At 42.1% G+C, this 25,933-nt stretch overlaps 1 protein-coding gene across 1 annotated transcript in view; it reads right to left on the bottom strand.

Annotated features, from left to right (window-relative positions):
- LOC137376080 (protein diaphanous homolog 1-like) overlaps positions 1-25,933 on the bottom strand; it is a 443,374-nt gene that overhangs the window by 242,671 nt on the left and 174,770 nt on the right. Inside the window, exons 13-15 of the mRNA XM_068044098.1 lie at positions 25,771-25,886; positions 25,489-25,553; positions 17,669-17,848 (exon numbers count right to left, since the gene is read on the bottom strand). Coding sequence (XP_067900199.1) covers positions 17,669-17,848; positions 25,489-25,553; positions 25,771-25,886 — 361 coding nt within the window. The remainder of the gene's footprint in view (positions 1-17,668; positions 17,849-25,488; positions 25,554-25,770; positions 25,887-25,933) is intronic.

Here is a 25,933-nt window from a genome sequence, read left to right on the forward strand (position 1 = left end):
GAAAGCAGCACAGCAAAGTTAATGAAATTGAAAGTGTCATTCAAGGAGCAACAGACAGATGCTGAGGCATTCTGACAAAGCTGTTCCTCTGCTGTCAGGAGACTTCTCAGTGGAGTCAGCAGCCATTAATATGGAAGATAGCCTTCCTAAAACCTTCCATTCAGTGCTTCTTTCTCAAAGAATGTGAGCACTATTGATTGCTGGACACTGAAAAAAGCCATGGCTGCTTTCTGCACAAGGGCCTCTGAGCTAAAGTGGTGCTTCTGTGACCAGTTACCCTCTGAATGTGAAGTGAGTGCAAATCCTTTAGTTTGTGCAGGTCCTGGGGCAGATACGAAGATCCAGATGCCCAAATGGATTACACCTGCAGCTCAGTGAAAGGTTTGCACCCTGCCCAATAAATGTCTCCTTTCTGTAAGAAAGGGGATGAGAGAGCTGCCTCTTGTCACACAAGAGTCTGTCACTTGCTTATAGCAGATGCGGGCTCTAGTCTGCCTGAAATGTCAGATTTCCCTTGTGATGGAATGGAAGGACGTGACATGAAACCTTCATCTTGCGAAAGCCCTCTTTCCCAGGGAAAAGGCATCCATGTTCCAGATGTTGCCTGTAGGCTATCCAGTAGCAGATGAAACAGCAGCTGTGGTGAAGCAGAGGCAGCCAAGACAGATCTCAAGGTAAGGATGAGTGCAGATAAAGCACTTCAGATGATTCTGCACTTGCATTTTCATGAGCTCCTCTCTGTTCATCTGAAGCACATTATGGTTTGGGAACCCTCAAAGGAATTCCCATCTGCACCACTTTGAACAATGCTATTTAAATGACAGCACAACCTAAAATAAGAAATGTATTGTCAAGATAAAAACCCACAAAAATTGCAAAATGTTGGGCTTCCCAGAAAAAAAACAAGTAACACATGAAAGCAAATAGTAAGTGCAGAGAAGGTATACCAGAATGGTACCAGGGATGAGTGAATTCAGTTCCTTAAAGCAAAGGGAGATTTAATAAAGATTTCAAAATGTTGAGGCTTTTTGATAAGAGTCGATACTGAGAAACTGTTTTGACTGGCAGGAGGGTCAGTAACCAGGACAGATTTAAGATAAATCGACAAAAAGGAGAAATTAAGATTGTTTTTAAAATTAGTGAATTGTTATAATCCGGAATGCACTGCCTGAAAGGGGGTTGGAAGCAGATTCAATTACAACTTTCAAAAGAGAATTTGGTACATACTTAAACAGGAAATATTTGCAGGGTTATGGAGAAACAGCAGGGTAGTAGAAATAACTGGCTAGATCTTTCAGAGAGTCTTCACAGGCACAATGGGCCGAATGACCTCCTCAGTGCTGTATGATTCTATGATATTAATTTATCTTTAAATAGCTTCTCAAGCGGCCAGGTTCCAGGATCCCTCATGTTCCCCTTTTTATGTGAGCAGGTTGCATGCCGTGAGCAAACTCTCTCTCCAAGTCAGGAATTTTTCAGCATGAAATGTGATTTGAATCAGATTGGCTCTTTAATGAGGCTCACATGGCCAGCAAGCACGTGCACTAATTTTCTCCTCCCAGATTACACACCACAAAATGCAGCCCAATGTGAACCAGATGCTCCATATTCTGCTAGCACCACAGAGCCTCCCTTATGAATCACTTATTTTATTCATCAGCATCAAATGGAAATGGTCTCAAATGCTCCACTTGCAAATTTCTTGAACGTCTTGGCCAATGCATGAGAACATTGGTTCAAGCACAAGTCTGCTTTGAAGGCATCCTCTCAGCTCCAAAAACAGGTACTAAGTTCATCAGAGATTTGGGTGTCTTCGTAAATGAATCACAAAGTTAACATGCAGGTACACCATGCGAATAGGAAGGCAAATGGTGCGTTAGCCTGTATTGTGAGAGGGTTGGAGTACAAGAGTAAGGAAGTCTTGCTGCAATTAAATTTGCTGCTTTAGTGAGACCACATCTGGAGTACTGTACAGAGTTTTGGTCTCCTTACCTAAGGAACAATATATTTGCCTTACGGGGGTGCAACAAAGGTTCACTAAATTGATTCCCAAGATGAGAGGGTTGTCTGATGAGGAGATACTGAGTAGAATGGGCTGAGAAGAATGGCAGGTGATCTAACTGTAACGCATAAAATTGTTAGAGGGCTTGGCAGGGTAGATGCTGAGAGGCCATTTCCCCTCACTGGAGCGTCTAGAACTAGGAGTCATAGTTTCAGGATAAGGGGTCAGGTATTTAGGAATGAAATGAAGAAACATTTCTTCACTCAGATTGTGGTGAATCTTTTGAATTCTCTACCGCAGAGAGCCGTGGATGCTCAGTCATTTAGCGTATTCAAGACCGAGATCGTTGGATTTTCGTACCCTAAGGGAATCAAGGGATATGGGGATAGGGTGGGAAAGTGGAGTGGAGGTAGATCAATCATGATCTATTGAATGGAGAAGCAGGATCAAAACGCCATATAGGAACATAGCAATGTAGGCAACAGAAGCAGAGCCTGCTCTGTCATTCAACTAGAAAATGGCTGATCATCTACCTCAACGCCATTTTCCCATACTATCCCCATATCTCTTGATATCTTTAATATCTAGAAATCTATCAATCTCTGTCTTGAATATACTCACTGACCTGCCTCCACCACCCTCTGGGGTATAGAATTCCAAAAATTCACCACCCTCTGAGTGAAGAAATTCCTCATCTCAGTCCTAAATGGGCTACCTCTTATTCCGAGACTGCATTCCTTGGTATCCTGGGGAAACAGCCTTCCTGCATCTACCCTGTAAGAATTTTTTATGCTTCAATGAGATCACCATTCATTCTTCTAAACTCTAGAGAATATCGGTCTAGTCTCCTCAATCTCTCCTCATAGGACAATCCCCGCATCCCAGGGATTAGTCTGGTGAACCTTCATTGCACTCACTCTATGGCAAGTATATTCTTCCTTAGGTAAAACTGTACACAATACTCCAGGTGCAGTCTCACCAAGGCTCTATACAGTTGCAGCAAGACTTCTTTATTCCTGTATTCAAATATTCTTGCAATAAAGGCCAACATACCATTTGCCTTCTTAACTGCTTGCTGAATCTGAATGTAAGTTTTCAGTGACTTATGAACAAGGACACCCAGGTCCCTTTGAACATCAACGTTCCCAATCTCTCACCATTTAAGAAATGCTCTGCATTTCTGGTTTCCTACCAAAGTGGATAGCTTCACATTTTAGACAGACTAGATGCAGGAAGTCTGTTCCCAATGCCGGGAGAGTCCAGGACCAGGAGTCACAGTCTAAGGATAAGGGGTAAGCCATTTAGGACTGAGATGAGGAGGTGGTGAACCTGTGGAATTCTCTACCACAGAAAGCAGTTGAGGCCAAATCATTAAATATATTCAAGAAAGAGTTAGATATCGTTCTTAGGGCTATGGGGAGAAAGCAGGAACAGGGTACTGAGTTTGGATGATCAGCCATGATCGTACTGAATGGTGGTGCAGGCTCGAAGGGCTGAATGGCCTATTCTTGCTCATATTTTTCTATGTTTCTATGTTTCCACATTATATTACAGCTGCCATGTTCTTGCCCACTCACTTAACTTGTCTAAATCCTCTTGAAGCCTTTTTGTATCCTCCTCACAATTCAACCTTAGTAGAGAGATCAGTGACGAGGGGGCATAGATTTCAAGTGGTTGGTAGAACAATTAGAGGGGAGATGAGGAAAACCTTTTTCACCCAGAGGGTGTTGGGGGTCTGGAACTCGCTGCTTGAAAGGGCAGTTGAGGCAGAGACCCTCAACTCATTTAAAAAGGGTCTGGATATGCACCTCAAGTGCCGTAATCTGCAGGACTACGGACCAAATGCTGGAAGCTGGGATTAGAATAGGTGGATCATTTTTCAGCCGGCACAGACACGATGACCTCTTTCTGTGCCTTAAACTTTCTATGATTCAGCATTCCCACCTAGTTTTGCATCATCAGCAAACTCGGAAAGATTACATTTGGTCCCCACATCCAAATCATCGATATACATTGTGAATAGCTCGGGCCCAAGCACGGATCCTTGCAGTACCCCACTAGTCACATCCTGCCAACCTTAGAATGACCCATTTATTCCGACTCTCCATTTTCTGTCCGTTAATCAATTTTCAACCCATGCCAGTATATTGCCCCCAATCACATGCACTCTAAGTTTGCTTACTAACCCTGTGTGGGGCCTTATCAAAAGCCTTCTGAAAATAGCCTATGCCTGCTCCAATTTCTTACTTAATACACAAAACATCAAACTCTGAACTTTCTTTTCAATTGAGCAGTCCAGAAAACAGAAGAGTAGATCACGCATAAATCATCACACAATGCAGAGTTTAGGTTTTAATGGCCTAACTGTAGGAGGAAGGGGAAACTGAAGGTAGAAAGTTTTGAGGTCCTAGGGAAAGTAGGACACAGTGCAATAAGCCAATAATAATATTTTCAACACAACCAGTATGCAATGAGGAAGAAGAGCATGTATCATAGGATATGAGGTTAACAGCAATAATTATAGTGTAACTGATAAAATGGAAGCACTTTTAACTCTAGTTGCAGGAATGCCACTTTGTCAACAATATAGAAGTGGAGAAAATCGAAAGCAAAATTGCTCATGAAATGCTTTTTTTTTGGCATAACTGAAGAATAGCAAGAAGAAGCAATTAATCAATTCAATAGTCACTTTTGTGCATTAATTAAGCTTTTTTAACTAATTCTTCTTTGTTGAAGCAAAGAAAAAGCAGTCATTATCTGCACCCACCACTCATCCCACCAAAAAAGTGATTTCTTGCAAAAAGTAACGAAAAGAAAAAAAATAACAAGTTTTTATAAATCTGGTCATCCAGAATGCAGTCAGTCTTAGTGCAATAAGAATCTTCTGGCAAATGAGTCACTGCCTCTCAAAGGACAGTGAGTTGGCTGCAGTGTTCCTCTAACATACTCAGGTAATGAGCTGAGGGAGGCATTATGGTGTGTGGATAGACTGCGCAAATGCAGCAAAGAAAAAAAATGTACAATGCTCTGCTAGTTTCTCCGGGGCAGTTCATGAAACAGCTCCTGTAATGAAATTTTTCACAGCTTGTAGCTCATAGCAATAACGTTTCCATATGAGGACATCAATATATAAAATTAGACAGAGGATTCAAACAGATGGTCTACCACTCATCAGGTGGAGTCAAACTGCAGGAAACGGAAATAACATTCTGAATTATTTCCATCAAAGGAGGTCAATCCAACCTTCCGGATAAGCAGGTGGTAAAATACATTTTGTCATAAATTACAACACTTTTATTTGTATTACTGTACACAGCATTATTTTGAGTTAGTGTCTTAACAGGCACATTGGACAATGACGATATTTCAAAACACATGCATGGTTTACGGACTAAAAGAGCAAAATACTGCAGATGCTGAAACTCTGAAATGAAAATAGAAAGTATCAGAAATACTCAGCAGGTCTGGCAGCATCTGTGGAGAGAGAACAGATATAATGTTTCAGCAAAGGTTAGAAATGTAACAGTCCCTTCCACCTTTCACTTGATTGTTACATTTCTAACCTTTGGCAGTTCTGACGAAGGGTCGCAGGCCTAAAACATTAACTGTTTCTCTATCCACAGATGCTGCCAGACCTGCTGAGTATTTCTGGCATTTTCTGTTCTCATTACATGGTTTGTGGGTTGGAGACTAAACAAGTTATCCCTTTTATAGTTTTCAAAGGTAACTTAAATTGAAATGTAATTTTGAATTTAAATATTTTGTTTTGTCTGATGGATATTTCTCATGAAACCAGGGTAGTATAGTACAATAGATGAGTGTTCATTTACTTAAGAACACAATGATGGATGTGCATTCCCTACCTTCCAACTTCTGTGAATAGGTTTTTACTATATTCAATGCAGATTGAAAACAGCAGCCTCTGGAATTTAAGGTATTGTTACAGAATTTCCATTTTTTTGTGTTTAAACTTGGGAATCTATATTTTTCAAAAAACTAAAAAAGGATTTCACGGACATTGAAACATCTGGAGATAGCTGAACCTTATGGATGCTTTAAAAAAAGATAAGAAAGGTCAATAAGAGGTTTTTGTTTAGACTAGTAAGCAAATACTGGAAAACAGGTGATTTCAAGTAAACACCACAGGGTGTTTGACTCGAGAGTTATTCTTTGTTGTGACAATAGACAAGTTATGAATAGCATGAGACTTGCTTGGAAAAGTTTAGTTTCATTTTTTAACTGTTAAAAGCCAGCGGACTAAAGTAGGCAACTGGAAGTTGATACGGATCTGCCAGGAGTCCAGAAGAAACCGGTTACCTCTCTTTAAAAAAAAAACATGCTCTTGAAAAGCAAAAGCCTGTATGAAGTGGTAATGTTGTCTCCTGCATTTTTGAAGAAACCCTGAGTATTTGCAGAAACCGTGCATCTTCAAATGAACTTTGTATCGAATGTGTGTGAGAACTGACATGTTGCTGTGCACCTAATGTAAGATCTATGTGAAGTCTTCTGCAGTTGAATTTCTGTGATGGCCTACCCAAAACAGACTGTCCATCAACCTTGCCCGGAAAGACTCCTAGTGGCTGCCAACTATTCGACTTTGGGACATCTCGCCAAACCAAAGGACTTCCTTCCATATCTTTTCAGACTAAGTTTTTTTTATTTCTTCTATTTCTTTATAACAGCTGTAAACCAAAATCCTTTTTTTCCCCCTGGTTAACAGGTTTTTGGATGTATGAGTGTGTGTGAGATGGCTAGGTTATAAAAATATGGGGCTTTAATATTTCAATTTGCATACATATATACTTACTACTAGGATCTTAAAAGAGGTGGCTACTGATGCATTGGTGTTAATTTTTCAAAATTTGCTAGATTCTGGAAAGATTCCATCAGACTGGAAAGTAGCAAATATAACCCCTTTATTCAAGAAGTAGGGGAGGCAGAAAACAGGTAACTATAGGCCAGTTAGCTTGATGTCTGCCGTGGGGAAGATGCTAGAATCGATCATAAAGGAGCTTATAGCTGGGCACTTAGAAAAACTCAAGGTAATTGGGGAATAGTCAACATGGTTTTGTGAAAGGGAAATCGTGCTTAACCAATTTATTGGAGTCCTTTGAAGGAGTAACATGTGCTATGGATAAAGGGGAGCCTATTGACATACTGTACTTGGATTTCCAGAAGGCATTTGACAAGGTGCCACATGAAACGTTATTGTGCAAAGTAGGAGCTCATGGTATAGGGGGGAACATATTAGCATGGATAGAAGATTGGCTGGCTGACAGAAAACAGACAGTATGCATAAATGGTTCTTTTCTGTGCGACAGGATGTGATGAGTGGAGTCCTGCAGGGGTTTGTGTACTGGGGTCTCAACTTTTTACAAATTTATATCAATGGGAGCGATGGCATGGTAGCTGAATTTGCAGATGACACAAAGATAGGTAGGAAAGTATGTTGTGAAGAGGACATAAGGAAGTTGCAGATAGTTATAGCTAGGTTGAGTGAGTGGGCAAAAATCTGGCAGATGGAGTATGATGTGGGAAATGTGAAGTTGTTCATTTTGGCAGGAAGAATAAAAAAGCAGAGTATTACTTAAACAGAGAACGACTGCAAAATTCCAGGGTGCAGGGGATCTCGGTGTTCTAGTGCATGAGTCACAAAATGTTAGTATGCAGGTACAGCAAGTAATAAAGAAGGCTAATGGAATGCTATCCTTTATTATGAGAGGAATTAAAAATAAAAGTAAGGATATTATGCTTCAGTTATACAGGGCATGGTGATACCACATCTTGAATACTGTGTATAGTTTTGGTCTCCTTATATAAGGAAGGATGTAAATGCATTACAGGTGGTTCAGAGGAGGTTTACTAGATTGATACTTGGAATGAGCGGGTTGTCTTATGAGGAAAGGTTGGACAGACTGGGCTCGTTTAGAAGAGTGAGGGGAGACTTGATTGAAGTATATAAGATCCTGACGGTCTTAACAAGTTGGATGTGGAAAGGATGTTTCCTCTTGTGGGTGAGTGAAGAACTAGGGGGCACCCTTTTAAAATGAGGTGTCGCCCTTATAGGACAGAGATGAGGAGAAATGTTTTCTCTCAGAAGGTTGGGCAACTTTGGAACTCTCTGCCTCAGAAAGTGGTGGAAGCACTGTCATTGAATATTTTTAAGGTGGAGGTGGATAGATTCTTGGTAGGCAAGGGAATCAAAGGTTATCAGGGGTAGATGGGAGTGTAGAATTCGAAATGCAAACAGATCAGCCATGATCTTATTGAATGGCGGAGCAGGCTCGAGAGCCGAATGGCCTACTTCTGCTCCTAATTCATATGTTCATATTATTGCTTAAGACTTGTTTTTATAATAAACAGATAATTTTGTTTCAGTTCCGAAGAAGGGTCTCCGATTCGAAACATTAACTCTGCTTCTCTTTCCACAGATGCTGCCAGACCTGCTGAGTATTTCCAGCATTTCCTGTTTTTATTTCAGATTTCCAGCATCTGCAGTATTTTGCTTTTATTTTAGTAGATAATTTTGTTGTTTATTAAAGAAACTTGGTTGGTGTGCTTTATTCTGGGGACAAATAGTGTACTTAATTGGCTGTTTTGGTAAGTGGGAACATTTATTGACATGTTGTGACCAGTGGAGAAGTGGACTGAATTAACAGTGCACTCCTCCCGCCTCGCTCGTAACAGTACTTAAACGGTGGAAACACAGAAGTGACTTCACTGCATCTACTGCGGGATTGCTCTCATTTTCAGTTACTTGGAAGGAAGACTCTCCAATTCAAGGGAAAGATTTCTGGAATTTGACAACTTCAAAGGATGGTGAAAACCTGGAACACTCTCATTAAAAAAGCTGTCGAGGTTCAGTCAATTGAAAATATCAAAACGAAGACTGATCGATTTTTATTAAGTAAAGGTATTAATGGTTACAGAATCAAGGCAGATACAGATCAGCTATGATCTAACTAAATAAGGGTACAGGCTCGAGAGCAGCTGAATGGCCTATTCCTTTTCCTATGACCCAACTATGTGCATTTGTGGAACTCAATCTCGCTACCTGGGGTGCGTTCTAAGACTACAATGTCCTCTTGGGTTGGTTATAGATTTGTAAAATATCAAGTCCCTGGAAGGAAGTTGGGGTTAATTCCATAAGTCGATGCTTATTTGTGCTGGAAACTTTAGATTTGGAAAAATGGATTTGAGGATAAAAGGCAAAAAAATTATAAAAGGAATTATAATTATAATAAAGAATTATAGATCTTGGTTTTGCTCATCTATAAATACTGTGTAACAGACATAGCAACATAGAGCGTGCCAGGAAGATAATCCACAGATCTCGTGATTTCCTCTGGTAAATTGTCTAATTAAAAGTGGAGCGCAGGATAATCTAGCTATTTCACACTTGATGTGCTTTTTATATAAATTTACAAGAAGAAACTTTATTACGTGAAACCAAACCAATATACACTTAACTAAATCAACATTGGCTCCAAAATGCATGATCTCATTCACCCATCAACCCTTCCCCTCACATCCACAAGGTATAATTTAGAACAAAATAATCAGGTGTCAAGACACTGAAGGCAGTGACCTGACACCATGATTTCATGGAATGTTTCTTCCACATACCAAAAATACAACCTTTCACTGCAGTATCCCGCTAGCAGCACTACCAATAGTTGCAGTTCATATTACACTGAGAGGGATAACATTCCCTGCACCAATAAAAATGTAAGCTCAATGCATTTGTTGGCCAGGTTACCCAGTTTTATTTACAGAACATGCTTCCTTCTCCCTACATCTTTGTGTGAAAGGCAGAATTTATTCTCCTGTCCAATATTTTAACTCCCCAAATCCCAAAATTGTGGAATTCCTTACCTCCTCGATCTTTCCTCCCTCCTAAAAATCTACAGGGCTTTAAAATCAGAGCCTATCATTTGTTCATTTTTTTCCAGCTTTATTTCCCTTTCAATTTCAACCTTGATGGTTGCCCTGCACTATAGGTAAGAAAAATTTTCTCTCATCCCCATGACACAAGCAAACATTTAATTTTACTTTTACAGGGTCTGGAAAACAAGGGAGAGAATGAGTTCTTTTGAAAAATGATGGACTTTGGACTCAACTATGGGCGCATTTTATTTTTACATTGTCGAAGTACTGCTCATCTCTCCACTCAGGCGAGAGTGATGTTTAGCCACACAGTAATTTACAGCATAGAAGGAAGCCAATCACCCCATCGAGTCCATGCCGGTTTTCAGCGGAGCAATTCAGTCAGTCCCACTCACCTGCTCGATCCCTGTAGCCCTGCAAGTTTATTTTCATTTTGAAATCACTGATTGTCTCGGCTTCCACGATCCTCCTGAGCAGCAAGTCCCAGGTCACTGCCACTTGCTTTGTAAAAAAGTTCTTCCTCACATTCCCCTTGCATCTCTTACCCAAAATCTTCAATCTGTGTCCCCTAGGGCTTTGTTCTTGCATCTACACTGTTTGGGATCTTCTTCTCCCTGCTGCTCTCACATGCATTCAAGTCTTCAGAAGAAGGAAATTTCCTCCACACAAGATCAGATGACAGGTTGTTCAACCTTGCCCGTCTTAGAGCGAAGACCAAAGTACGGAAGGTCCTCATCAGGGAACTCCTCTTTGCTGACACCCCACACAGAAGAGTGTCTGCAGAGACTCACGACAGGATTGCGGCTGCCTGCAACGAATTTGGCCTAACCATCAGCCTCAAGGAAACGAACATTATGGGACAGGACGTCAGAAATGATCCATCCATCAATATCAGCGACCACGCTCTGGAAGTGGTTCAAGAGTTCACCTACCTAGGCTCAACTATCGCCAGTAACCTGTTTCTCGATGCAGAAATCAACAAGCACATGGGAAAGGCTTCCACTGCTATGTCCAGACTGGCCAAGATAGTGTGGAAAAATGGCGCACTGACACGGAACACAAAAGTCCGAGTGTATCAAGCCTGTGTCCTCAGTACCTTGCTCTACGGCAGCAAGGCCTGGACAACGTATGTCAGCCGAGAGCGACGTCTCAATTCATTCCATCTTCGCTGCCTCCAGAGAATCTTTGGCATCAGGTGGCAGGACCGTATCTCCAACGCAGAAGTCCTCGAGGCGGCCAACATCCCCAGCATATACACCCTACTGAGCCAGCGGTGCTCAAGATGGCTTGGCCATGTGAGTCGCATGGAAGATGGTAGGATCCCTAAGGATGCATTGTACAGCGAGCTCGTCACTGGTATCAGATCCACCAGCCGTCTATGTCTCCGCTTTAAAGACGCTTGCAAACGCGACATAAAGTCCTGTGACACTGACCACAAGTCATGAGAGTCAGGTGCCAGTGATCGCCAGAGCTGGCGGACAGCCATAAAGGCGGGGCTAAAGAGTGGTGAGTCGAAGACACTTAGCTGTTGGCAGAAAAAAAAACAGAAGCGCAAGGAGATAGCCAACTGCGTAACAGCCCCAACAACCAATTTTATCTGCAGCGTCTGTGCAAGAGTCTGTCACTCTAGAATTGGCTTTTATAGCCACTCCAGGCGCTGCTTCACAAATCACTGACCACCTTCAGGCGCTTATCCATTGTCTCTCGAGACAAGGGGGCCAAACAAGTACCTGTACCAGTTTTTCCTTGCCTAACTAATCTAAGCCTTTCATAATCTTATACACCTCTATCAAACTGCCCCTCGATTTTCTTTGCTCGAGAGAGAGAACCCCAGCTTCTCCAACCTAAACTTCTAATTAAAGCTCTCATCTCTTGAACCATTCTGGTAAATTTCCTTTGCACCCTCTCAAGGACTCTCACATCTTTCCTATAGTGTGGTGACCAGAACTGGACGCAATACACTAGTTGGGACCTAACCAGAGCTTTGGAAAGGCTCAGCATAACTTCCCTGCTTTTGTACTTAATGCCTCTTTTTATGAAGCCCAAGGTGCCATATTCTTTGCTAACCACTCTCTCAACATGTCCTGCCACCTCCAAAGATCAAATCACATGTACCCCACAGTCCCTCTATTCATGCACACTCTTTTGTGATTCTGTAAGGCATGCAATTCATTTATGCTCCTAGCTAACAAAAGCAAGCAGGATGGTAATTTTTCACATCAGGAGCTTTGTTCTGTGAAACCATGCTGGAAGGTGATACAAGCTCGGCTCTTCTCATTAATCTGGACACAAAATGTTTCCAAATTAAAATGGGCTGAAATATGATACAACCTAGTCTTAGTCGATTGCCACGATCTAGCAGCAGAGATTTATGCATGGTTCCCTCTTTCTCCCAGATTGTTCATCATGGTGGGCAGTCAGGTTTCCAAATTCTCACTTCCACAAGATGCATCTTGGAGCTACTGAATACAGTAGATTGATGCTGCCCATGAGCAGAATTTTGGTACAGCCTTGTAATGCAAAACAGTTGAAGCATGCCCAACCAAACATTTGGATGGAACATGATAAAGCTGTGTCTTCAACCAAAGAGGTTTCTTTGTGGAATGCATGAAGTTTCAGCAGAAGTTTTAATGATTCTACACACAAAGGTATTTTCCTCTCTATGCTGGCCCTGCATTTGTGCCTCGTCTATTACAAACATTAATCAGTAGGCTTTCTGGATCCCACAATGGCACCTTAATAGCTAACGTGCAACAGTTGGCCAGATGTCCTACATCTGCCATTGTCAATTTCAACTACTTGGATGTTGTAACAGGAATGAAAGGACAATGGCACAGCATATGGAATCTTCATTTTAAAAGAAGTGGAGAAAGAGGAAGAACACATTTAGTTAGCGTGATTTAAACAGGATCTCAGTTTACTGATACAATAGATCTCATTAATTCAGTTTCTGTTATAAAAATACAATTGTTAAGCATGTTTCTCTTAAAAGTTACCTTTTCAACTTCAACTCTTGATAAATTGCCCTTTTCAAGTTTCAAAATAACATGGCACTGACAAAACATGCTGTAGACTTATAAAAGAAATTACAGTCGTTTTAAAAAGAAACATTCTGGGATAATTTTAAAATTCCTATTTTCAGGCGAAGTTATAGTCTACTCTTGTTCATTTAAAGTGATTTTAGATTAAAAAATTGAATTGCCTAATAGTATGAAATGAGAAATTTGAATAAAATAGCAGTCTCAATTCAAATTAGCAGATAATTTAAAATAAAAGTGGCCTGTAATCAGAAAGTCAAGCATTGTTTGCTATTCCTGAAAAAAAATTCATCTCAAGCTAACAGCAACTTGAAGATGAACTTGTTTTCGAAACTGTGCTGAAGTTGAAAGAAAAATGCATTGAAACATTACTGGCAGCACTTTTTAAGTATTAAAGAAAAGGCACAAAAAAAGCACTGTTCTTGATCAGTGAATAGAACAGCTGCTAAAGTAAACATTTGTTGGATAATAGTGTTGGTTCTGCCTCTTTTGTATCTTTTCAGCAACATTAGGAATCAGCTGCTCCAAAAACATCAGCAATGAAGTACAAATTATAGCATGCACTACTCATGCCAATGCACTGAAAATTAGGTTTTAAAAGAAACCCAGCTCATTAGTTTGACTCAAGACAACATATCTTTTCTCCTTATCTCTAAGTCAGGACAATTCTGCAATAATCACATGAAATCCACACATATTCAGCAGAACAAGGGCTAACAATGGTCATGATGCACAGCAGATTTCTGCTTCTCCTTCATCGGTTGTGTCCGAGAGAGGAAATATCACGCACACTGCAAAGGAAATAGCAGCAGGAACAGACCTAGCATTCTTGCTGCAGACAAGGAAGTTGCCCGGAGGAAAAAGAAGTTAAAGTAGCACAGGGGATGTTTTCGCACAATATATAAACTCCTGGGAGATAATCCCACTCCCCGTGCCAGACTTCACGTTTGGAACAGTTACTCATGCAAAGCACATGGAAAAGGTTTCAGCTGCAAAGGATAGAAGTTCATTGAGGGGGTGGGAGGAGATCAGTGCTGTGTCAAAGTGGCCTCTACAGAATTTCATGGCTCCCCGAAGACCTGAGCAGAAATGGAAATGAAAAAATATCCAATTCCTTAAATACCTACATGTTAAATTGAGAATACTGGAAATGTCAATCAGCATCATCAATATCCACAAAGAGAAAAGGTGCGTTAAGGTTTCAAGTGTGGCTCCCACTTAGCGAAATGCTGCAGAATTTCCTACAGTTATCAGTAAAGTCTGCAGTTCTGTCAGAGGTCTCCTCCCAATGTATTAAACTGATTTACTTTTGGAAGATGCTAACTGTCCTGTTGGATACTTCCAACATTTATATATTTTTTAATATACACATGAAAAGGAAGGCTCTGAGGGTATTAATTTCCTTTGGTCAGTGCATTTCATTTTGATAGATGCTTTAAAAACGAATAAAATACTAGTTATCTGTTTCTAAACATCAGCAGGATCATACTTCCAGAGCAGTAAGAACAACTAATGCTATACTAAGCCTCGTGATGGAACTGCGACCTAAAAGCCAAATATGTATTGGCACCAGTGCCACTTGCAACACCAGTTTCCAATTTATATTAAGCTGCTGCTATTTGTCACCTAGTAGATTCTGGCAAAGACTGTACTTGCCCTTTGCAAGAGGAATATCCACTAAGGAATGAGCATGCCTACAGTCCACGAAGCAAGGAGTTGCAAACTAGGTCTCCAACATGTCCAAAAGAGATCAACAGTTGCTTTAGAAAACTTGCCTTCGAAAGAGGAAGATGTTCAACAGCAGCCAGAGAAAACTGAAAAATGAAGATGAACCCCAACAAAAGGCCAACTGTTCAGCAGCAGAATATTAATTCTATATCATTCAAGGGTCAGTACCCAAGAGCAGTGCTACTCCATGGCTTTAGCCACAAGAACCATCTTGTGGTAGTAGTTGGACTTTGAAAGTACTGTGGCTTTGGTCAGCAATTCAGTTTGGATCTTGGAGACCAAAAAAAACCGATCTTGCCAGAAGACACATTACCAAATGTCTGCCAACTAATACGTTGTCATTGATCGCGGATTGAGAAGAGTTTAAATGCCCACTGGATGATCTCCCAGCAGTACGGCAAGGAATACTGAGGATTTGCCCGATGATCATGACAAATTTCCAAACCCAAGTATTTATTTTGAATGTGCTTCAGCCAATCTTGTGCAACCATATGGTTCCACAAGATGGCTTCTATCCTGAGAAAACAATTTTTCAAACCCATTCGTTCACATCAAGGTAGCTATTGTCTGTTGTCCTGCCAAACTTACACAAGATGCAGGGAAAACAGTCAGAGACAAGAAGCCCCTTGTCACTTTGCTCATCATTTGGAGTCAGGAATCATAGAACCATATAGTACAGGAGGTGGTCATGTGGTCCATCGTGCCTGTGACTGCTCTTTGAAACAGCTATCCAATAAGTCCCATTTCCCTGCTTTTCCATCCCCACATACCCTGCAAAAAATTGAATAGAAAACGTTTTTCTACCCATGTGGAGAACTACAGAGGTGCGCTCCAAGTTAAAATTTGTGCGAGAATTGACAATGCCCACAAAGCAATTGGCTTTTTAACTTGGAAAGATTCTTAAAAAAAGGGTTGCTTTGGCAAATTGATAACCTTGACTAAGTGGCAATTGCACGACGCAAAAGGAAGAAAGACACATACAGTGGCGCAGTGGTTAGCACCGCAGCCTCACAGCTCCAGCGACCCGGGTTCAATTCTGGGTACTGCCTGTGTGGAGTTTGCAAGTTCTCCCTGTGTCTGCGTGGGTTTCCTCCGGGTGCTCTGGTTTCCTCCCACATGCCAAAGACTTGCAGGTTGATAGGTTAATTGGCCATTATAAATTGCCCCTAGTATAGGTAGGTGGTAGGGAAATATAGGGACAGGTGGGGATGTGGTAGGAATATGGGATTAGTGTAGGATTAGTATAAATGGGAGGTTGATGGTCGGCACAGACTCAGTGGGCCGAAGGGCCTGTTTCAGTGCTATATCTCTAAACTAAACTAAATTGCTGAGAGATCCTGCTTTAATATGTAGGCCAGATAATAAAAGCGGGCTGGGCATGCTACTGGGAATCTCTCCTGGGGTCCAAACATATGTGTAATCAGACCAATCACAAATATATAAATTCTGCTGGGGATCCAATGTTATATCTGGGGTTGAGACATGTACTTGAAAAGCATATGACTGCAATTTCATGACACTATTAATAGACAGCTTTTCAATAAAGCTTTAAAAAGAATGCGCATTTGCAGTATCACCAGACTGCCTTAATATTAGCCCGCTATAAAGTGGAAACACAGTTCCAGACACAGTTTTACCATGTGTGAATTATTACTATGAGAGGAATGTCTGCACAACTGCCACATCATTAAAACAAAGTGTGTTAAGGAGATCAAGTGTATGTTACATGCAGATCTGACGAAATGCTTTCGATATCCACTACAATGTGAATAAAGGCAGCCATGGTGAGAAAGGCAAGCCTTGGCCATTAACTACTAACTGAACTCAGGTTACAAAATTAACAAAAAGCAAAAAGAAAAATGCAGCAGATGGTGAAAATCTGACAAGAAAAAAAAGTGCAGGAAACACTCAGTAGGTGAGGCAGCATCTGTACAGACAGCAGTAAAGTTAACAGCTCGGGTGTGGTCAAATCTGAAACCAGTTCTCTCCACTGCCTTGATTGCTGAGTATCCTTAGCATTTTCCTTTTTTAAAAAAAATTTCTGATTACAAAATGCTTGGCAGATTACATTCAATACTAACTCAATTGACTGGTGGTAAAATATATTTCTACTCTCGATAGCCCAACATCCTTATAGTTGAAATGGGTAATTAAAGACAAGAGTTTGGTTGGAGGGGGGGGCGGGGGCAGAGGAAGAATGTAAAATACTACTTCAGCAGAGGAGGGAAATGCAGAGTGGTGGATGGGCAACCTGTTATACATCCCCTTCACCCAGGTTATACTTTCCATTGACTTTAATGGAGAGAACAATGGATGGGGAAGGGCTGTAAAACAGATGGTTGAACAAATGCTACCTGTCTTGCTCCCCTGCCAGTTGAATTTTACCCCCATCACACATTGCTCATTAGGCAGTTTTGAAATCATAATTTATAATCTGCATGTTTTTTTTATAGGATCTCTTGCCAGCTTATTTTTGCTCTTTTTTAAAAAGAGACAAGTTATAAATGTTTATTTATATATTTCTTCCCATCCACTCCAACAGTAGTTAATTTATTAATTTAAATGACAAAAAGTGTTAACATGGGAACTGGGGAAGGCCATTCAACCCCCTCATGCCTGTTCTGCCATTTAATTAGATTACTAATCTACGCCTGAACTCCATTTACCTGCCTTTGCTTCATATCCCTGATACTCTTATCCAACAAAAATCTAGTGATCTCAGTCTTGAAAGCGTGTTTCAGATTTCCACTACCCTTTGTGTGAAAAAGTGCTTCCTGATTTTACCCCTAAATGGCCTGACTCTAATTTTAAGATTGACACCATTCCACCCTGGTTCTGATTTTCTCCAACAGAGCTTCTCTGTATTCACCCTACCGAATACATTTATAATTTTAATCATATTGATTAAATCACCCCTCACCCATCTCAACATACATTTGGAAAGCTGGTGAGAAATTGCAGCACTCCAGGGAATTAACATGCAGTATGTTATACAGTATTTTAGGTGAATTACCTCATCCTTTAGTTGACTAATCTCATTCAGCAGTTTCTTGTTAGTAGTCTCCACATCGGTTTTTTCCGTCTCCAACACCTGTTGCTTTGCTTGCAGTTCCGAGAGCTTCACATCAAAATCAGTTTCTTTCTTCCTAATTTCCACCTGTAGTTCATGTCGAGTTGTCAACTCCAAATCAAGCTATTGTAAAATTAAAACAAAAATATTTATTACAAACAGAACACAGATTTGTACAGCACAGAAGGCCATTCAGCCAATCGTACCTATGTCAGTTCTTTGGCAGAGCTACCCAATTACTCCCACTCCCCTGCTCTCTCCTCATAGCCCTGTATATACAATTAAGAGCAACAAAAATGACATGGAATAGGGACAGTGATGGGGAAGAGAATTAAGACGACAATTTGGTGGGGGAAGTGCACAAGTGGCAGACAGCACATCACACTATCATTGATAACGATAAGCCTATGACCAATTATCCATTCCTGTTTATGTAACAACAAATATTTGTATAGCACCTTTAATGTAATAAAACATCGCCAGGTGCTTCACAGGAGCACTATAAAAAAAATGACACTGAGCCACATAAGAAGTGTGTTGGAATAGTCAAGTCCAGAGGTAACAAAGGCATGAATGAGGGTTTCAGCAGCAGAAGAGCTGAGTCGGGCACTGTTAGAGATGGAAATAGGCTGGCTTAGTGATGGCATGAATATGTGGTCAGAAGCTCATCTCGAGGTCAAGTATGACACCAAGATTGCGAACAAACTGGTTTAGTCTCAGACACTTGCCAGGGAGAGGGATGACGTTGGTAGCTAGGGAACAGAACAGAGTTTGTAGTGGGGATTCGTAAACAAGGGCTTCAGTCTTCCCAATATTTAATTGGAGGAAACTTCTGCTCATCCAATACTGGATGCCAGATAAAAAGTCTGATAATTTAGCAACAGTGGGGAGGTAGAGCTGGGTGTTATCGGTGTACATCTGAAAACTATGCTTTCAGATGATGTTGCCGAGGGGCAGCATGTAGATAAGAAATAGGAGGGGGCCAAGGAAAGATCCTTGGGGAACACCAGAGGCAACGGCGCCATTGCAAGTGATTCTCTGGCTATGATTAGAGAGATAAGAATGGAACCAGGTGAGAGCAGTCCCACCCAGCTGGATAACAGTGGAGACACATTGGAGGAGGATGGGGTTGTCAACCTTGTCAAAGGCTGCAAGACAGCTCAAGAAGGACAAAGAAGCATAGTTTACCTTTGTCATAGTCATATACGATGTCATTTGTGACTTTGATAAGAGCTATTTTGGTACTGTGGCAGGTACAGAAACCTGAAAGAAGGGATTGAAACATGGAGTTCCAGGAAAGGTGATCACGGATCTGGGAGGTGACAAACACATTCAAAGACTGTGGGGTCAAGTATTTTTTTTTTTTGAGAGGGTTGATGACGGCAGATTTAAAGGAGATGGGAACAATATCTGAAGAAAGAGAACAGTTAACTATATTGGCTAGTACGGGGACAAGGAGGGGAAGTTGGCGTGGGGTGGTGAGGGGGGTGTCACTAGTTTAGTGGGAATAGGGCTGAAGGAGCAGGAGGTGTGTCTCATGGACAAGATGAACTCGGAGAGGGCATTGGGGAGATGAGAGAGAAACTAGTGGCGCAGTGGTTAGCACCGCAGCCTCACAGCTCCAGCGACCCAGGTTCAATTCTGGGTACTGCCTGTGCGGAGTTTGCAAGTTCTCCCTGTGACCCCGTGGGTTTTCGTCGGGTGCTCCGGTTTCCTCCCACAGCCAAAGACTTGCAGGTTGATAGGTAAATTGGCCATTACAAATTGCCCATAGTACAGGTAGGGGAATTGAGGGAAGGTGGGGATGGGATAGGAATATGGGATTAATGTAGGATTAGTATAATGGGTGGTTGATGGTCGGCACAGACTCGGTGGGCCGAAGGGCCTGTTTCAGTGCTGTATCTCTAAATAAATAAATAAGATGCAAATTTAGGGCTAGGGCAGTGGGGAACTTTAGAGGAAGTCTGGTCCGTTGGACTAGTGGAAGGGAGAGAGGCAGCAGATCGAATGGTCTCGACCTTACTGACAAAGATGAGCTCCTTGAACTTATTGTTGGAAGTGAGGGTGGAAGAGATGGGGAGAGGGGTTTAAGACAACAAAAAACATAGACTTTCAATAAAAGTTTAAGAAGAAAAAAAACAGGTCCTGCGCGATATAGGCCAGTAAAGTTGAAGATTTGACCTGTAATGATCAAGGATGTCAGCCAAAATGGCAATCAGAGCAGAATATCCTTAGGCTAGGAAGAGGCGGGGATGGTGGTGGGTGGGGGTGGTGGAGTTGGTCAAGTGCTCCCTTTCCAAACAACATGGGAATGTGGAACATGCAAAGTGCATATGGATTAGGCTCCACCACAATGCTGCTCCCCCTACCGTGGTTGAATAGTCTATCAACATTCATTGTCATGCATGGAGACTGGCCACTTGTGTGAAGCATCAGAATCCAGGTGGAACTGACGGAAAAATACTCAGTACAAGTTTGTATTATCAAGGGAGGAGCAAATAAAAAGGGAGGGGAAATACTGACACGAAGCCAGGCGGGCAAAACATGAGTCACCTTGAGAAATTATGATAGGTGGAAAAACAATGAGGGATTCAAGAGACAAAGGGATACAGGAAAGGGATACAGGAAAGGGATACAGGAAAGGGATACAGGAAAGGGATACAGGAAAGGGATACAGGAAAGGGATACAGGAAAGGGATACAGGAAAGGGATACAGGAAAGGGATACAGGAAAGGGATACAGGAAAGGGATACAGGAAAGGGATACAGGAAAGGGATACAGGAAAGGGATACAGGAAAGGGATACAGGAAAGGGATACAGGAAAGGGATACAGGAAAGGGATACAGGAAAGGGATACAGGAAAGGGATACAGGAAAGGGATACAGGAAAGGGATACAGGAAAGGGATACAGGAAAGGGATACAGGAAAGGGATACAGGAAAGGGATACAGGAAAGGGATGGAGCTAGAGAAATCGCAAGAGAAAGAAATATAACCCTTTACAAAAGTAAATATGGTAGACAAGCAGAAGCATTTTCAATTACTCTGGGTTGCTTTAGTTTAATATATATAATTTTCTTGAGAATATATCAAGAAAGAGCACCTCATGATAACGAGGCTACATCAGAATGACTGGGCATCTTCATCAGCCTCCTACTTTATCTGTTCCCTCCTTACCACACTATTCCACTGAGGTCAGTGAAAGTAGGCTCAACATGGTCAAGCCAATGCCACAAAATCTAACCGTGATGGATGATCTGTGTTTTGCCAATCTCTTAAATCACTTAGAATTTGCAGATTTCTCCAAATTGGGTCATATCGCCTATTTGTCCATTTGACCCATTCCTCCCATCTCAGCCTGGTTTCTGTCACAGCAGAGGCTGCGCAGGAGTCCCCTGCGGTCATCTCCCTCCAAAACAAGTATACCGTTTTGGATACTGTTGAGGGAGATGGCTCACCAGGGGAAGGCAGCAGTAGCCAGGTCCATGGCACCGTGGCTGGCTCTGCTGTTCAGAAGGGCGGGAAAAAGAGTGGAAGGGCTATAGTCGTAGGGGATTCGATTGTAAGGGGAGTAGATAGGCGGTTCTGTGGTCAAAAACGAGGCTCCCGAATGGTATGTTGCCTCCCAGGTGCACGGGTCAGGGATGTCTCAGATCGGCTGCAGAACATTCTAAAGGGGGAGGGTGAACAGCCAGTTGTCATTGTGCACATAGGCACTAATGATATAGGTAAAAAACGGGATGAGGTCCTACAAGCAGAGTTTAGGGAGTTAGGAGCCAAGTTAAAAAGTAGGACCTCAGAGGTAGTAATCTCAGGATTACTACCAGTGCCACGTGATAGTCAGAGTAAAAATGAAAGAATAGTCAGGATGAATGCGTGGCTTGAGAGATGGTGCAGGAAGGAGGGGTTCAGATTTTTGGGACATTGGGACCGGCTCTGGGGGAGGTGGGACTATTACAAATTGGATGGTCTACACCTGGGCTGGACTGGAACCAATGTCCTTGGAGGTGCTTTTGCTAACGCTGTTGGGGAGGCTTTAAACTAATGTGGCAGGGGGATGGGAACCAATTGAGGTCAGTTGACAGTAAGGAGGTAGTAACAAAAGCCTGTAAGGAACTAGATAATGAAGTCAGTGTGACTAAGGGGAAGAGCAGGCAGGGAGCAGATGATGAATATAAAGGGACTGGTGGTCTGAGGTGCATTTGTTTTAATGCAAGAAGTGTAGTAGGTAAGGCAGATGAACTTAGGGCTTGGATTAGTACCTGGGAGTATGATGTTATTGCTATTACTGAGACTTGGTTGAGGGAAGGGCATGATTGGCAACTAAATATCCCAGGATATCGATGCTTCAGGCGGGATAGAGAGGGAGGTAAAAGGGGTGGAGGAGTTGCATTACTGGTCAAAGAGGATATCACAGCTGTGCTGAAGGAGGGCACTATGGAGGACTCGAGCAGTGAGGCAATATGGACAGAACTCAGAAATAGGAAGGGTGCGGTAACAATGTTGGGGCTGTACTACAGGCCTCCCAACAGCGAGCGTGAGATAGAGGTACAAATATGTAAACAGATTATGGAAAGATGTAGGAGCAACAGGGTGGTGGTGATAGGAGATTTTAATTTTCCCAACATTGACTGGGATTCGCTTAGTGTTAGAGGTCCAGATGGAGCAGAATTTGTAAGGAGCATCCAGGAGGGTTTTCAAGAGCAGTATGTAAATAGTCCAACTCGGGAAGGGGCCATACTGGACCTGGTGTTGGGGAATGAGCCCGGCCAGGTTGTTGAAGTTTCAGTAGGGGACTACTTTGGGAATAGTGATCACAATTCCGTAAGCTTTAAAATACTCATGGACAAAGACGAGAGTGGTCCTAAAGGAAGAGTGCTAAATTGGGGGAAGGCCAACTATACCAAAATTCGGCAGGAGCTGGGAAATGTAGATTGGGAGCAGCTGTTTGAAGGTAAATCCACATGTGATATGTGGGAGGCTTTTAAAGAGAGGTTGATTAGCGTGCAGGAGAGACATGTTCCTGTGAAAATGAGGGATAGAAATGGCAAGATTAGGGAACCATGGATGACAGGTGAAATTGTGAGACTAGCTAAGAGGAAAAAGGAAGCATACATAAGGTCTAGGCGGCTGATGAAAGACGAAGCTTTGAAAGAATATCGGGAATGTAGGACCAATCTGAAACGAGGAATTAAGAGGGCTAAGAGGGGTCATGAAATATCTTTAGCAAACAGGGTTAAGGAAAATCCCAAAGCCTTTTATTCATATATAAGGAGAAAGAGGGTAACTAGAGAAAGGATTGGCCCACTAAAGGACAAAGGAGGAATGTTATGCTTGGACTCAGAGCAAATGGGTGAGATTCTAAACGAGTACTTTGCATCGGTATTCACCGAGGAGAGGGACATGACGGATGTTGAGGTTAGGAACAGATGTTTGATTACTCTAGGTCAAGTCGGCATAAGGAGGGAGGAAGTGTTGGGTATTCTAAAGGGCATTAAGGTGGACAAGTCCCCAGGTCCGGATGGGATCTATCCCAGGTTACTGAGGGAAGCGAGAGAGGAAATAGCTGGGGCCTTAACAGATATCTTTGCAGCATCCTTAAACACGGGTGAGGTCCCGGAGGACTGGAGAATTGCTAATGTTGTCCCCTTGTTTAAGAAGGGTAGCAGGGATAATCCAGGTAATTATAGACCGGTGAGCCTGACGTCAGTGGTAGGGAAGCTGCTGGAGAAGATACTGAGGGATAGGATCTATTCCCATTTGGAAGAAAATGGGCTCATCAGTGATAGGCAACATGGTTTTGTGCAGGGAAGGTCATGTCTTACCAACTTAATAGAATTCTTTGAGGAAGTGACAAAGTTGATTGATGAGGGAAGGGCTGTCGATGTCATATACATGGACTTCAGTAAGGCGTTTGATAAGGTTCCCCATGGCAGGCTGATGGAGAAAGTGAAGGCGCTTGGGGTCCAAGGTGTACTAGCTAGATGGATAAAGAACTGGCTGGGCAACAGGAGACAGAGAGTAGCAGTGGAAGGGAGTTTCTCAAAATGGAGACGTGTGACCAGTGGTGTTCCACAGGGATCCGTGCTGGGACCACTGTTGTTTGTGACATACATTAATGATTTGGAGGAAAGTATAGGTGGACTGATTAGCAAGTTTGCAGACGACACTAAGATTGGTGGAGTAGCAAATAGTGAAGGGGACTGTCAGAGAATACAGCAGAATATAGATAGATTGGAGAGTTGGGCAGAGAAATGGCAGATGGAGTTCAATCAGGGCAAATGCGAGGTGATGCATTTTGGAAGATCCAATTCAAGAGTGAACTATACAGTAAATGGAAAAGTCCTGGGGAAAATTGATGTCCAGAGAGATTTGGGTGTTCAGGTCCACTGTTCCCTGAAGGTGGCAACGCAGGTAAATAGAGTGGTCAAGAAGGCATACGGCATGCTTTCCTTCATCGGACGGGGCATTGAGTACAAGAGTTGGCAGGTCATGTTACAGTTGTATAGGACTTTGGTTCGGCCACATTTGGAATACTGCGTACAGTTCTGGTCGCCACATTATCAAAAGGATGTGGATGCTTTGGAGAGGGTGCAGAGGAGGTTCACCAGGATGTTGCCTGGTTTGGAGGGCGCTAGCTATGAAGAGAGGTTGAGTAGATTAGGATTATTTTCATTAGAAAGACGGAGGTTGAGGTTCTTTGGGGGACCTGATTGAGGTGTACAAAATCATGAGAGGTATAGACAGGGTGGATAGCAAGAGGCTTTTTCCCAGAGTGGGGGTTTCAATTACTAGAGGACACGAGTTCAAAGTGAAAGGGGAAAAGTTTAGGGGGGATATGCGTGGAAAGTTCTTTACGCAGAGGGTGGTGGGCACCTGGAACGCATTGCCAGCGGAGGTGGTAGATGCGGGCACGATGGAGTCTTTTAAGATGTATCTAGACAGACACATGAATGGGCAGGAAGAAAAGAGATACAGAACCTTAGAAAATAGGCGACATGTTTAGAGAGAGGATCTGGATCGGCGCAGGCTTGGAGGGCCGAAGGGCCTGTTCCTGTGCTGTAATTATCTTTGTTCTTTGTTCTTTGATTGTTTTTATGCCTTTTCCTTCAGCACAAGTATGGAACCATCTTGCCATAGATAACCTGGCCCAGATAGGATGCATCCTCGGTTGCTGAAGGAAGCAAGGGCAGAAAATGTAGAGGCAATGGCCACAATCTTCCTTAGACACAGGGGCGGTGCAAAAGAACTAGAGAATTGCAAATGTTACATCCTCGTTCAAAAACAGAGAAGGTTCAGCCTGGCAATTACAGGCCAGCCAGTTTAACACTGGCAGTGGGAAAGCTTTTAGAAACAATAATCCCAGAGAAAATTAACAGACTATCATCAAATCGACGACTGAACTAAAAAAAAAATGCAAGGACTTTGTGGGGAAGATGCAGACCCGAATCACCTTGTAATGGAATTACAGGGGTCAGTCAGAAGAATGCTGGCAGTGACAGCTAAATTAATTATTTTAATGAAAATGTACAATGCTATTTCCTACGCACTGCTACAGCTAGCCTTTTTTGTCAAACTATTAAATGCAAACATCTTTATATGAAACTATCAGCGGCCAGCTGGTTGAATGTTCCGACAGGCGCTTTATTAAAAGCCTGACCACTTGACATCTCTCGGGCTGGTTCTGAGTAGACCTGTCTATCACACGTTGTGTAAAGGCCATATTTACCTTCAAAACTAAATTAACTTTTTTTTGCTGAATTACCTTTTTTTCCAGTTCTGCTGCTTTGGTTTCGCAGTTTTGCACTTTGGTTTTGTCAATCAAGTGGTCTGCAAAACATAAAGCCATCAAAGTGCTGTAAGGCACCTCCAAACCAATACACTGTGCAGTTCCAGTACCGGAACAAAACAGAGAATGTTTGCATTTATACAATATTTTACTGTGTCATTGATAAGTCTCAAAGCACTAAACACAATTAATTAATTTTGCAGTGACGGGTATACAGGCAAAATAAATCAGAGGAAGATTATTTGAAATTGCATTTACCTATTAAATGCTCCACATCCAGACTACATTTTCTGCATTTGAAGTCTGGGTCAGATCCATTTTTCTGTAGAACTACCTGAGACACACATTCATCTAAAAGCTTGTAATACTGTGGCCTGAAAACAAACAAGAAATTTTAAGCAAGTATTTCCTCTCAGATTTC

The sequence above is a fragment of the Heterodontus francisci genome, chromosome 12 (genome assembly GCF_036365525.1).
Source record: "Heterodontus francisci isolate sHetFra1 chromosome 12, sHetFra1.hap1, whole genome shotgun sequence".
In the NCBI taxonomy this organism is placed as follows: Eukaryota; Metazoa; Chordata; class Chondrichthyes; order Heterodontiformes; family Heterodontidae; genus Heterodontus; species Heterodontus francisci.